The sequence below is a fragment of the Pseudonaja textilis genome, chromosome 1 (genome assembly GCF_049901715.1).
Source record: "Pseudonaja textilis isolate UNSWEBS1 chromosome 1, rPseTex1.2, whole genome shotgun sequence".
In the NCBI taxonomy this organism is placed as follows: Eukaryota; Metazoa; Chordata; class Lepidosauria; order Squamata; family Elapidae; genus Pseudonaja; species Pseudonaja textilis.
This window is the reverse complement of record NC_141990.1, coordinates 71200848-71213609: the sequence shown is the minus strand read 5'-3', so window position 1 is coordinate 71213609 and position 12762 is coordinate 71200848. Positions and strand designations below refer to the sequence as shown.

At 42.5% G+C, this 12762-nt stretch overlaps 1 protein-coding gene across 2 annotated transcripts; it reads left to right on the top strand.

The window, feature by feature from the left end:
- The first annotated feature begins 356 nt into the window (after positions 1 to 356).
- Positions 357 to 6829, top strand: ACTA1 (actin alpha 1, skeletal muscle). 2 transcript variants are annotated; one of them, XM_026705180.2, is made up of 7 exons: positions 357 to 415; positions 2326 to 2466; positions 3087 to 3411; positions 4140 to 4301; positions 5144 to 5335; positions 5452 to 5633; positions 6360 to 6829. In XM_026705180.2, the coding sequence occupies exons 2-7, from the start codon at positions 2338 to 2340 to the stop codon at positions 6501 to 6503; spliced, it is 1134 nt and encodes a 377-aa protein (XP_026560965.1). In that variant the 5' UTR covers positions 357 to 415; positions 2326 to 2337; the 3' UTR covers positions 6504 to 6829. The 2 variants fall into 2 exon arrangements, with proteins under 2 accessions (XP_026560965.1, XP_087794127.1); XM_087938001.1 differs by having other exon boundaries at positions 357 to 419.
- Positions 6830 to 12762: the final 5933 nt, after the last annotated feature.

The following is a 12762-nucleotide window of genomic DNA, read 5'->3' as shown; positions in this document are numbered from 1 at the left end:
GGTCAGGCAGGGATGGCCACCCCCGCGCGCCCCGCGCCCGTTCTCGGGGCTTCTGTCTCCTTTCCGGGCATGATGGCTCGGAAGATTATTTGGGAAGGGAGCTTTGGGTGGCCGGGCGGGGGTCGCCGGCAGACAATCCTTATACGGCCCGGCCCGTGCTACCTGGGTCTGGGCCAGGCGCTCCTTCTTTGGGCAGCCCCGCGGCCGAGCAAGGGGCCTGGGGGGCTCCTCTCCGGCCGCCTGGCCAGTCTCGATGCCCAGCACCCAAATATGGAGACATTCCTGTGGGTCGGCGACAGGGGAGGGGAGAAGCCAGCAAGGGCCTATATAAAACCCCGCCGGGCTTTCGCAAGCCCACCGACCAGCAGAGCTGGGAATAAGCGGCAACCGGAGCTGAGAGCCAGGAACCCCCAAGGTGAGTGAGGCCGGCGACCGGAGGGCGGGTGCCTGGCCGGTTGGCTGGACCCGGCTTCTCCGCGCAGCAGCTCTTGGGACTGGAGGAGGAGACTTGGAGAGTGGTGGGGTGGGGTGGCCGATGGCGAAGAAGCTCAACCTCTTCAGCTTTAAGCTCAACAAATGGCCAAAGCCTGAAGCAGCTTTGCTGCTTTTCTTGGATGGGTGGCAAACAGATGCCTCCAAGCCTCTTCTCCTGATTTTACTGCCGTTTTATGGCAAGAGGAAAGAAAGATCTTGCCTTTTGCTGGAACAACCAGGGGCAAGCTTTCAAAGTCAAGCAAATAATAGATGATGGCACTGAATCACCCAAAGCTGAAGTCAGCGGAGATCCAGAACGATGGTCCAAGAAATGTAGGCTCAGATCAGTTGTGGAAACAAGGTAGTTTTCTCCAAATCATCATGATTAGCAGTTTAGGAGGAATTGGAAATGGACAGCAACCGGATGGGCTAAAACTAATTACTGGAAAAGTATAAGTGCCAGACCAAAACAATCAGCTTGTTGCAGGAAACATCCACATTTTATTAAGTATTTGTCAGATGAGACCTGATTGGGTTTATTAGTGGCTTACATCTCTTTAGTTCCTAACATTAAAGAACAGTGTAACTAGCTGTCAAATATTGTCATTCGGAGTTGGATTGGGTACCTGACAGTTTGAAGAAAGAAAAGGATGTCCTCAGCACAAGCTGTTGCACCTCTATAAATAGAACAGAATAGAATAGAAACAGAACAGAACAGAACAGAATAGAATTCTTTATTGGCCAAGTGCAAGGACACGCAAGGAATTTGTCTTGGTGCAAATGCTCTCAGTATACATAAAAGAAAAGATCAGTAAATCAGTGTGTCTAGTATGCTGGGAAATCTGGCTTCATATTCCTATTTAATTATTTTCAAAATTCACAGGCCACCCTTCAAAACTAGCCTTTCTCATGCATTTTAAGAAATCAAGTCCTCATTTTTTTTTCTTCAAAATAATATACTTTGCCTGGAGAAATAGCCCATGTTTTGATTCTTGCACAAATTGACACCCTTGGATGTATTTGACAACTGTTCCTACATTCCTCAACCAACAATTTTTTTGGTGTCATGAAAGTTTTAGTCCAGTACACTTGGAAGATGAAAAAAAAACCCCACCCCTAGTGAATCAATATCTGAAAAACAAAAAGGACCAACTCCAGTCTCTTTTTCCCATCTTCTGATATCCTGGCCACTTGCATTTAAAATTCAGTTGTGCATTTAAAATTCAGTATTCTTCTCAAACAAACTTACTTGATAATAGAACCACTGAAGTGAAAAGGGTTCATTGCAGTGTATATGTGTAATATTTACACATGAACAATGTAATAAAGTAATCTAGTTATTATTTGCCAATGTGTAATGTCCTTTAGGAGACAACTGACTTTAGATTTAATTTGTTTTTATAGAGAGGCTAAAATTACAACCCTGAGCATATATTGATTATTTTAAATAGACTTCCCTTTGATCCCATTACAAAACTGCAGAAGTAAATCTTATTGAAACAAACAGGTCATTAATTCCAAATAAATTTGGTTAAGCTCCACCAATAATCTAGTACTTTAACATCATTGTTATGATATTTTACTTTGCGACTTTTAATGATTAATGGAATCACCAGATGAACAGAGAAGGAGCTTTATGTGTTTTTAATATGGATGATTTCCCCTGAGTTTTCTCATTTATTAGTGAGAACAGCTGTAAGGGTGAACTATTTCACACTGCCCTTTCCCCCAGTGAGGGAAATCTACTGAATTTATTGAGGTTGAAAATCTTCCTGTAGTCCTTGTGTCCTGAGCTTGCATAGCTTCCTGGTGCCTCCTGTGAGTTTTATTGTTTTTTCCTTCCATTCTCAGAAAGCCAACACCATGTGTGATGAGGATGAGACCACTGCACTTGTGTGCGACAACGGCTCCGGCTTGGTGAAGGCTGGCTTTGCTGGGGATGACGCCCCTAGGGCTGTCTTTCCCTCCATTGTTGGCCGCCCACGTCATCAGGTATGCTTTCCCTTTTCACCAGCTGTGCTTCTCTTCAACAATAGGCAGACTGAAAGATGCAGCATATATTGTTTTAAATTTTACTTTGCTAGGAAGGCCTGGACTGTGTGTGATTAAGGGTGAGGAATTAGTAGGTCAGAGGACTCATTGTATTTCTCTCTTTTCCCCCACTCTTGATCATCTTCCTAAGGCTCAGGTGGCTCCATCTGAAGCCATTAAAATTACCATGACAATATAAGTCCCCTTAACTTCGTAAGGTTTACTATTTGGGGATCATGCACAGAAGTGAGTTACATTTTGAGACAGTTGTTAGGTCCCTGAGCTGGAACTCCCTGTGCTATTATTATTTTAAAAAAGTGAATGTCCATCATAACCCAAAGATTCTACACTATTTCAGATCAAGAATACAAGATAATAAATTGGCTGCTCTGTAGAGATCATGGTAACATTGTCTAAATGATCTCTGAGTTAATTACTGCCTTTATTTGTCCTACAATTTATTGTCTGTTTTGTGAAGGACTTAATCAGAAGAGCCTGATACTCTTTTAATTAACTTGCAATGTATAGGATAGAAAATAGCCAGTGGAAATTGCTAAGTGTTTTTTCCTCTTTCTTCCTAGGGTGTCATGGTGGGTATGGGTCAAAAAGACTCCTACGTAGGGGATGAAGCCCAAAGCAAAAGAGGTATCCTGACCCTGAAGTACCCCATTGAACATGGCATCATCACCAACTGGGATGACATGGAGAAGATCTGGCATCATACTTTCTACAATGAGCTCCGTGTTGCCCCTGAGGAGCACCCCACCCTGCTCACTGAAGCCCCTCTTAACCCCAAGGCCAATCGTGAAAAGATGACCCAGATCATGTTTGAGACCTTCAACGTCCCTGCCATGTATGTGGCCATCCAGGCTGTGCTGTCCCTCTATGCCTCTGGCCGTACTACCGGTGAGTGCTGGTTGCTGGAAATAGAGAAGCAAAAGGCCAGGTTCCAAGGGAACACCACCAACTTCTTTCTTTCTAAGAAGAAACTAGTCTAGGAGATACCCTATCAGTGACATGGGTTTAGGAACATAGACAAACTGAATTGGCTTATATTAAGTCCATCTAGTTAACTAATGCTAACTAGAAACTAATGTTTCTCGGCCTCATGTACTCCTCATACCTTGGATTATATTGTCTGACTAGACAACTGCATTCCAGTAGTTCTGAAAAGGTCCTGGTTGGGAAAGGCTAATTTAAGTTTATTGGCAACGGCTTTTTCAGATACACCTTTTTTGGTCTTCTTTATTTCTTTGTAGAATGGACTATTTAACTCTTGCATAGTACGTTCCCTTCATGCCTTTACTGGCTGTCTATATTCCTGGTCCGTTTTAGGCAGTAAAATTTTGTTCAGCCCATTAAAAGAATGAAAAGTTCAACTATGCGCATGACTAAAGTTTCCCACAGAAAAAAATGTACATTGCCTCAATGTCTAGCCTACTCCTTAATGAAAGGGAATTATTAACTGGCTAACATTGACTGTGGGAGTGTTGGGAATCCCTCATGATTCGCGTAGTTGTGTTGTCTCTTCTTACTTCCCTATTGTTACGTGTCCCGTATCAACCTAGATCTGTAAGTTGGTGAAACACGTAGCCTCCTTCGTTAAAAATGGCATCTCTTCCTTTTTCCTGCAGGTATTGTGCTGGACTCTGGCGATGGTGTCACCCACAATGTGCCCATCTATGAGGGTTATGCCCTGCCCCATGCCATCATGCGTTTGGACTTGGCTGGTCGGGATCTCACTGACTACCTGATGAAGATCCTGACTGAGAGAGGCTACTCTTTTGTCACCACGGGTAATGATGGAACCTCCCAACCCTCTTCTGTTGCTCTAGTTCTTGACTAATCCTAAATAGCTTGTCCATATTTAGAATCGGAAAGACCTTCTCACCAGCAGTTCTGGCCTCTAATTGCCCCTTAGTTCTTAGGAACACCACCTTGAAGAACATTTTTTGGGGGGAGTCAGAAAATACCACCAAGTTTTCTAGACCATCCCTAACAATGGAAGCTTTCTGGATAACTTTGGACCAGTTAATTTCTTCTTTCCACCCATGGGGGTATCACAAGATAGTTGTTATTGGGTGGGGGGATTGGAGGAAGGAACACAACATATGATACCCCAAGTTTCAGGATGGAAGCAGGTTAGAAATAATATTGATAAGGTGGATGTCACTTAATCCTGTCTCCGTCATGGGAATGAGATTGATATCTTCAAGTTAGTGTGGGGGGAAGTGATTAGGGCACATTTCTGCCTTAGTTAATTTAAGAGGAAGCGGGGAAAGGTTCCGTGGGCATAGGGTGGCTCTCACTAAAACAGAGAGTATGACATGGACAGAAATGCAGAAGAATGTGGGTGATTCTTCCAAGCTCTTCTGCATTGCAAAGTTCATCAGACCCAGAAGGTTGTGAGTTTCATACTCTTTCATCACCACCATAAAATAGTGTGTGAGTGTTGCTTTCTTGCTACTGCCAGGTGTGTGTGTGCTTTTTAAAATGGAGTTTCAGGGTTATGCAACAGCTGCCTGCATTCTTTCCTCTTTACTGTGCTTGTCTGTTCCCTCACCCTCCCACCCATTTCTTTCATTCTGGCAGGACTTCTTGTTTGGCTAACGGCTAAATTCTTCTCCTCTTCCCACAGCTGAACGTGAGATTGTCCGTGACATCAAGGAAAAGCTGTGCTATGTGGCTCTGGACTTCGAGAACGAGATGGCAACTGCTGCCTCTTCTTCCTCTCTGGAGAAGAGCTATGAATTGCCTGATGGGCAGGTCATCACCATCGGCAATGAACGTTTCCGTTGCCCAGAGACCCTTTTCCAGCCTTCCTTCATTGGTATGTTTCCTTGCTTAGCATTTCTCATCTTTGTGAACTTTTACCTACAGAAAGTTCGTATGCTTGGAATTGCTATATTCCTCTTCCCAATCCTTTTATTTTGTCAATGCCACCAGGTATGGAATCCGCTGGTATTCATGAGACAACCTACAACAGCATCATGAAGTGTGATATTGACATCAGGAAGGACCTGTATGCCAACAATGTCATGTCTGGTGGCACCACCATGTACCCCGGTATTGCTGACCGTATGCAGAAGGAAATCACTGCTCTGGCTCCCAGCACAATGAAGATCAAGGTGGGCTTTAATTACACAACTTACAACTATGTATTGGAATATGACAGATGATAATACCATAAACAGCACCGTGCATTGCAACACATAGTCATTTTTATTCCACCTATTGCAATGAGTCCACTCTGGAACGTGTGACAAATCTGGAATCAGCCCAGAGTTTTACTAATGGGGTTAATCATGCAGAAATTATTACCAATGAGTTTGGACCCAAATTAGCTTTGGCTATGTTCCAAACCACTTATTTCAGTGGAATTTCTTTCAAACGAGTATTTCTGGACTGTAGCCTTACATTTCCCTTCTGACACTTTCTGAAATCTTCCAGGAGTCAGACAGAATAAGTAACTGATCCCTGTAGTTGATGAAATCACCTACACGTTTGGCTAAATGCCTTAGCTTGCTTTTCACCTATTTCTGTTTGGAAAAAAATTAAAGCAATTTACCAGAGTTGGCATAAATTCACGATACAGAGGGACAATAATTGATAGGAATGGATGCAGAAAGCTGTGGGGTTGGTTTTTTTTTTTTTTAAAGGATTGCATTAATATTTTTAAATTCAAGCTTAGGTTGCTTTGAATTTAAGTCAGTGTCTTAGTGATAGGACATAATGCTGCTCCATTGTCTATTTGAAATCCTCCTTGTGAGGTTCTGCTCTTGTTAATTAAGGATCCCTTGCTTTGCTGTTGGTTTTTCCCATGTTGGCTAAATCCTTCCATTTTCCTCTTTCAGATCATTGCCCCCCCAGAACGTAAGTACTCTGTCTGGATCGGAGGGTCCATCTTGGCTTCCCTGTCCACCTTCCAACAGATGTGGATCACAAAACAGGAATACGATGAAGCCGGCCCATCCATTGTCCACCGTAAATGCTTCTAAACATGTTTACAGACAAGATCACATTATTATTATTACTACTACTACTTGGTAACTACTCTCAGGATGACGACATTGTGAAGTGCAGGCTGTTGAACACCTGCCCAAGCCACATTAAGGTTCAATTTTATACCAATGTCTATGTGACGGTTGCTGCAGACGCCATGTGATACTGAGTGTTTGTAAAGTGTACATAAAATTAACTTATTTTACCTCATTTTGTTATTTCTCAAAACAATGCCCTGCGGAAGAAAGCCAAACAAAAAAAAAAAAAACCAAAATACTTTCAAGAAGCATTAAATCATCAGTCATTCTGTCATGCCCCAACACAGCTGGCTTTGGTGTGATTTATTACTCTGGAATGTTTTGGGTTGTAATATTTCCCTGCTCAAGTTAGATCACGGTACACATGAAAGGGTTAGGAAGTAAAAGGGAGCGGGGCAGTGCATAGCAGCGGCACACCATCTATAGGCCTTGGTGGTAATCCTCAGTGCACACACATTTCCATAAATGCAACGGAACAGGGCTAACATACACTTACCATTCCTATGACAGATGAGAAAAGATGGTGAAGTTATTTGTCCCGGGTCATCAAGAGAGTTCATAACCAAGCAGGGATTTCAGTTCAGATCTCACGCTCCTGAGGATTTTCTCAAGATAAATGTCTGTCAAAAAGATTTGGGTGGCCGCAATCATGATTTTATAAAAAAATCACTTATCATCACCAAACATGCTTAATACAGACATTCTCAAATGACCCAGAATTTCCCTTACCGGTGAAATTTCCTCGATAATACTAGTCTCGGGGATGGGGGGGGGGGGTGGATTCAGCTCAATATCTCCCCTTCTGATTCTGCCAATTGTCCAGAGTTGTGCCAAGACTGAGCCCAAGGTCTGTCCGAGCCCTTCTATGTAAGAGCCTTTAGCTAGTGCTTAACCAGCTCAAAACCATGTGCTTTGCCACTCAGCTCCAGCCACTTCTTCAATTACTGGCTGTCAACCCTAGCTGAGCCAAGGATCTCAAATACCACAGAGGTCAATGCAGATTAGCGCCAGCCTTGTGCTGCAGAGAGAGAGAGAGAGAGAGACTCTCGGCTATCAGCTGTTGCCATCTTTCACTTTTCTTTTTAGCTTTTCCCGCTGAAGGAATTGCATCAGCTACTTCAAATTACTATAGGCCATCCAGTGGGTAGGAACTGAAGGTCACTCGGCCTTTCTTATGCCAAATTCATAGGTTAAACCCTCTCATCCGACACTGCACGAAGGAGAAATTGCTTTTTGACCTTCTTGCTGCCTAGCCTTCCAAGGCTTCATCTTCAATATGCTTTTTTGGCAATGAATACTAACCCTTTGGTCACCCTTTTTCCGTGTCCGCTCTCCCACAGCCATTTCCATCCTCAGAACACATTCCCTTATTTCTCTCTCCTTTGAAAGCAAGGCTGGTGGAGTCTGCATATTGGTTTCCCTTCCAGGGCAAACAGGACTATTCCTTGCATAGCTATGGTGTGTCAACATGAGAGACAACAGGTGCAAACAGCCTGTGCCAACACTTCGAGTCAAACAAGCCCAGGTCATGATGTATAATAATGAATCAAACCCATCCTGCAAATGCTGCACACAACAGATGTCCAGGGAGAAATGTGATACTTTGGAAACACTTGGTGTCTGTGACCTGCTTTTCAGCAATAGGGGAGCCGTTAAAGCTGCCATGTTAGCTGTAAGTTAATTCAGCTGAGGCTTCTCTAGAGTAAACCCCACTAATTGCAACGGTGTGGAAATATGTTGCATTTACTGACACTTGTGCAGGAAATACTCAGGGACAACACGAAAGGGGTTTATGCAGGAGATACTTCCAGCAAGTGGTAACTTTTGTTCATTCTCAGGAAGCAACATACAACGAAATGATAGGTTTAATCTTCATCAAAAGCAAATAATGGTCTTAATTCAGTCAGGAACACAAATATCAACTAAGCAACAGAAGGGACTTCTGGAATACTTCTGGTTCCTTCCGGTAGTTCTTTTTCCTATTACAATGTTTTTGTATGCTGTGTGGCTTCAAGCAAAGAAAGCTTGAGAATGATTTCTGTATGAGTAAAGGCTAATGTGTCACCAGCTTTCAGCATCCATCTACCTACCTATCTGCCTTTTGAGGATTGCCGCAATAACAACTTCTTTATTTTAATTGCTAGATCTGTTTATGCCATGATTTTGCCTAAAACCAGTGTGACAACAAGCGCAGTTGTAGAACAGTTGAGTATCTCCTGGCATCTTTCCTTGTGAGTCACATTTCATGGTCTGCAAACCCAGCTTATCTATTTTTAAAACCCTGCTGCTACCTACTGAATCTGGTTCACTCCATGACCATTCCATACGCTGGAAGTGAAAAGCATTATTTAAGAAGGTATTACCTAGAGATAGGCCTCAATTTATGGCCACAACTAGGACCAGAATTTCTGTTGCTAAGCAAGGTAGGTGGTTAAGTCATGCCTGATTTTATGGCCTTTCTTGTCACAGTTGTCAAGCCAATCACTGCAACTGTTAAGTGAAGCACATGGCTTCCTCCATTGACTTTGCTTATCAGGAGATGACTGGGAAGGCAGTGTGGTGATCCTCACACTTATGGTCACCAGTGCAGCCACTAATAAATAGCCCCACTGAGCCTCAAAACTCCCTTCACCTCTAACAGATAACAGATAATCAGAGTTAGAAGGGACTTTGTAGGTCATCTAGTCCAATCCCCCCCCCACCCAAGCGGGAGACTCTACACCATTTCTGACAAATGGCAGTCTAATCTCTTCTTGAAAGTCTCAAGTGATGGCGCTCCCACAACTTCTGAGGGCAAGCTGTTCCATTGGTTGATTGTTCTGTCAGAAAGTTTCTCCCTATTTCCAGGTTAAACCTCCCCTTGTTCAGTTTCCATCCATTGTTCCTTGTCTGGCCTTCGGGTGCTTTGGAAAATAGCTTGACCCCTTCCTCTCTGTGGCAGCCCCTCAAATATGGGAAGACTGCTATCATGTCTCCCCTGGTCCTTCTCTTCACTAGATTAGCTATGCCCTTCTTCATATGTTTTAGTCTCCAGTCACCTAATCATCCTGGTTGCTCTTCTCTGCATTTTTTCTAGAGTCTTCACATCTTTTTTATAATGTGGTGACCTCCCTAAAGTGGAGTACCATTAGCCATTTTGCATGAATAGATTCAACTGGTCAGGCAAATTATCATAGGAGAATAAGGTCCTGCATATAACTAGGCACTGGAGCATGCTTTCTTAGCTCATTCTTAGCACCAGATTCTTGAAAATAGTTTAACTTACCATTTCTTTTGAAGTACAGGTAGCCCTCAACTTACAACAGTTTGTTCAGTGGCCAAAGTTACAACATCACTGAGAACCTGACCTGGAGTGCTCACATTGCAGCCCTGGTCAAAAGGGTCCAGCAGAGATTATGCTACCTGAGACTTCTCAGGAAACAACAACTGAATGAAAAACTGCTAGGGACCTTCTCCCGCTGCACCAGAGAGAGCATTTTAACATACTGCACCTCTATATCGTTTGCCAATTGCAAAGTGGCAGATAGGAAAGCATTCCAGAGGGTTAATGTCATTGCCCAGAAGATCATTGGTTGCCCTTCTTTGAAAGAGCTTTATAGCTCCTGCTGCCTTAAGAAAGTTCAAAACATTCTCAAAGAATCCATCTCATCCTGGGAACCGGTACAGAATAATAAAAACAAGGACAAATAGGCTGAAAAACAGCTTCTATCCCAGGGCAGTAGCTCTTTTGAATTCTACTGTATAGTGCAGTATTAATGAAATATCAGGGGTTTTCAATTCAAAGTGTGGAGTGTGAAGGATGTGTGTTTGTGTTTATTTTCATGGTCATGATGTGCACTGAAGATGGTGTTTGATTTTGTTGTACGAGGTGCAATGACAATAAAGTAAACTAACTAAACTAAAAGTGGCTTTATGACCATTTTCAACACTTACAATCATTACAGCCTCCCCATGGTAAGGGGATCAAAATGCAGATGTCTATTTATGACAGTTGGAGTGCCCACTTTCGAGGCTTTCTGACAAGCAAAGCCAATGGAGAAGCCAGATTCACCATTTAGCAACCGTGTTACTAATTTAACAAGTGCGGCCATTCATTTGTTGTAAAATGGGGCAAAACTCACTTTAACGAATGTCTCACTTTAGCAAGAGGAATTTTGAGCTCAAGTGTGGTCGTAGGTCAAGCACTACCTGTAATTACTGACTGAGGGAAGATACTCTGAATTCTGACTGAGGGAAGATACTCTGAATTCTTTGGCCATCCCACACTGATAAGAGAAATTCACAGTTTATGTAGCAGGGGAGATGCAGTGCAGTCAGAAAGTCCTGAGGTTCCATTCAAGCAAGTGTTGGAAGAAATATCCTTCTGGGTTCAGTTCCAAGTGGGGAAAAAGACACGGGATTCATGTAAATTGCTTGGAAAGAAGGTTTAATGGTGGACAGGACCACATGCCTTGGAGCTCCTGGGCAAAAAAAGGGAAGAGATGCTGAGAATCCCTTGGTTTTATGCCCTCTCTAAGCTTTGAACTTCCTAGGGCACAGGAAGAGTATCCTGACTGGATGCTGTCAAGGATCTTAGCTAGCTTTATAGGTTGTATGTGTGCTAAGTTTGGTTGAATCCTGGTGGGTGATGTAATCTTCCCAGGTGCCATGTGGTGAGATGGGTAATCCTATCATTTCCTCAGAGCCACGTATGTCTTAATCCCATCACCCTGGAGCTGAAAATGGGGGCAGGGAGCTGCAGGAAGCTGCTTTGTCTTTAAAACATGTTTCTCCTTTTCTCATCCAGGGAAATATAATATTCTGCCTTTTTAATATTTCCTAGAATATTTCATTCTTCTAGGAGAGGGGTGGGTGCTAACTTTCTACACAGGCTTAGTTAACCCAAATTACGTATCTGATATTAACACAGTTGAAAAAGTCCAGAAATGATTTCACAAGAAGAGTTCTCCACGCCTCTACTCGTTGCAGAATACCTTATGCCACCAGACTTGAAATTCTAGACCTAGAAAAGCTACAACTACGCCGCCTTTGGTCCAATCTAAGTATAGTATATAAAATCAAACATTGCAATGTCCTACCTGTCAATGAATACTTCAGTTTCAACCATAACAATAAAAGAGCAAACAATAGATACAAACTCAAGGTTAATCGCACCAAACGATTGCAAGAAATATGTCTGGAATACTTTATTTATTTTATTTATTTGATTTGTCAATTGCTTACAAGATAATAGGTATCAGTATAAACATAGTTATGAATACATGAAATGGATACGAATAAAAAGAAACATTAGGACAGGGACGTTGGCACGTTGGTGCACTTATGCACACCCCCTACAGACCTCTTAGGAAAGGGGTGAGGTCAATAGTAGACAGTCTAAGGCTAAAGTTTTTGGGGTTTGGGGAAGAAACCACAGAGTCAGGTAGAGTATTCCAGACATTGACCACTCTGTTGCTGAAGTCGTATTTCCTGCAATCAAGTTTGGTTCGGTTAACCTTGAGTTTGTATCTATTGTGTGCTCTTGAGTTGTTATGGTTGAAGCTGAAGTATTCATTGACAGGTAGGACATTGCAATGTATGATTTTATATACCATACTTAGATCAGACTGAAGACGGCGTAATTCAAGGTTTTCTAGGTCTAGTATTTCAAGTCTGGTGGCATAAGGTATTCTACAATGAGTAGAATACTCTACCTGACTCTGTGGTTTCTTCCCCAACCCCCCCCCCCCAAATTTAACCTTAGACTTTCTACTATATTGACCTCACCCCTTTCCTAAGAGGTCTGTAGGGGGCGTGCGTAAGTGTACCAATGTGCCTACTGTCCCTGTCCTATTGTTTCTTTTATTTTTCTTATATGTATCCATGTATTCAAAACTATGTTTTAACTTATACCTATTATCTTGTAAGCAATTAACAAACCAAATAAAATAAATTCAAAAAATTTGACTTGCTGCTTATAATATTTGAGAAGGGAGACTCCAGTTAGCCAGCGTACAAAGGCATTTGAAATCAAATCAGCACCCACTCTCAGCCTACAGATTAGGGAAATATTCCCATGGAAACACAAGAGTCTTAACTTAAAACTAAAGGTTGTGCTGAAATATTAGCACGGATAAAGGGGATTTACTGGATACAGAGGCTCAAAGCTTTTGAACTTGGTACGGATTCCCTGTAATGGGAGATGAGGAAAACGTATACAAGATTATAAAATGTGCAC

What these genes read in the sequence shown, in the direction of transcription:
- ACTA1 (XM_026705180.2), top strand. Translation starts at nt 2,338, where the DNA reads ATGTGTGATGAGGATGAGACCACTGCACTTGTGTGCGACAACGGCTCC. An exon ending in TTGGCCGCCCACGTCATCAG is followed by an intron (nt 2,467 to 3,086) that starts GTATGCTTTCCC and finishes CTTTCTTCCTAG; the next exon opens with GGTGTCATGGTGGGTATGGG. An exon ending in TGCCTCTGGCCGTACTACCG is followed by an intron (nt 3,412 to 4,139) that starts GTGAGTGCTGGT and finishes TTTTTCCTGCAG; the next exon opens with GTATTGTGCTGGACTCTGGC.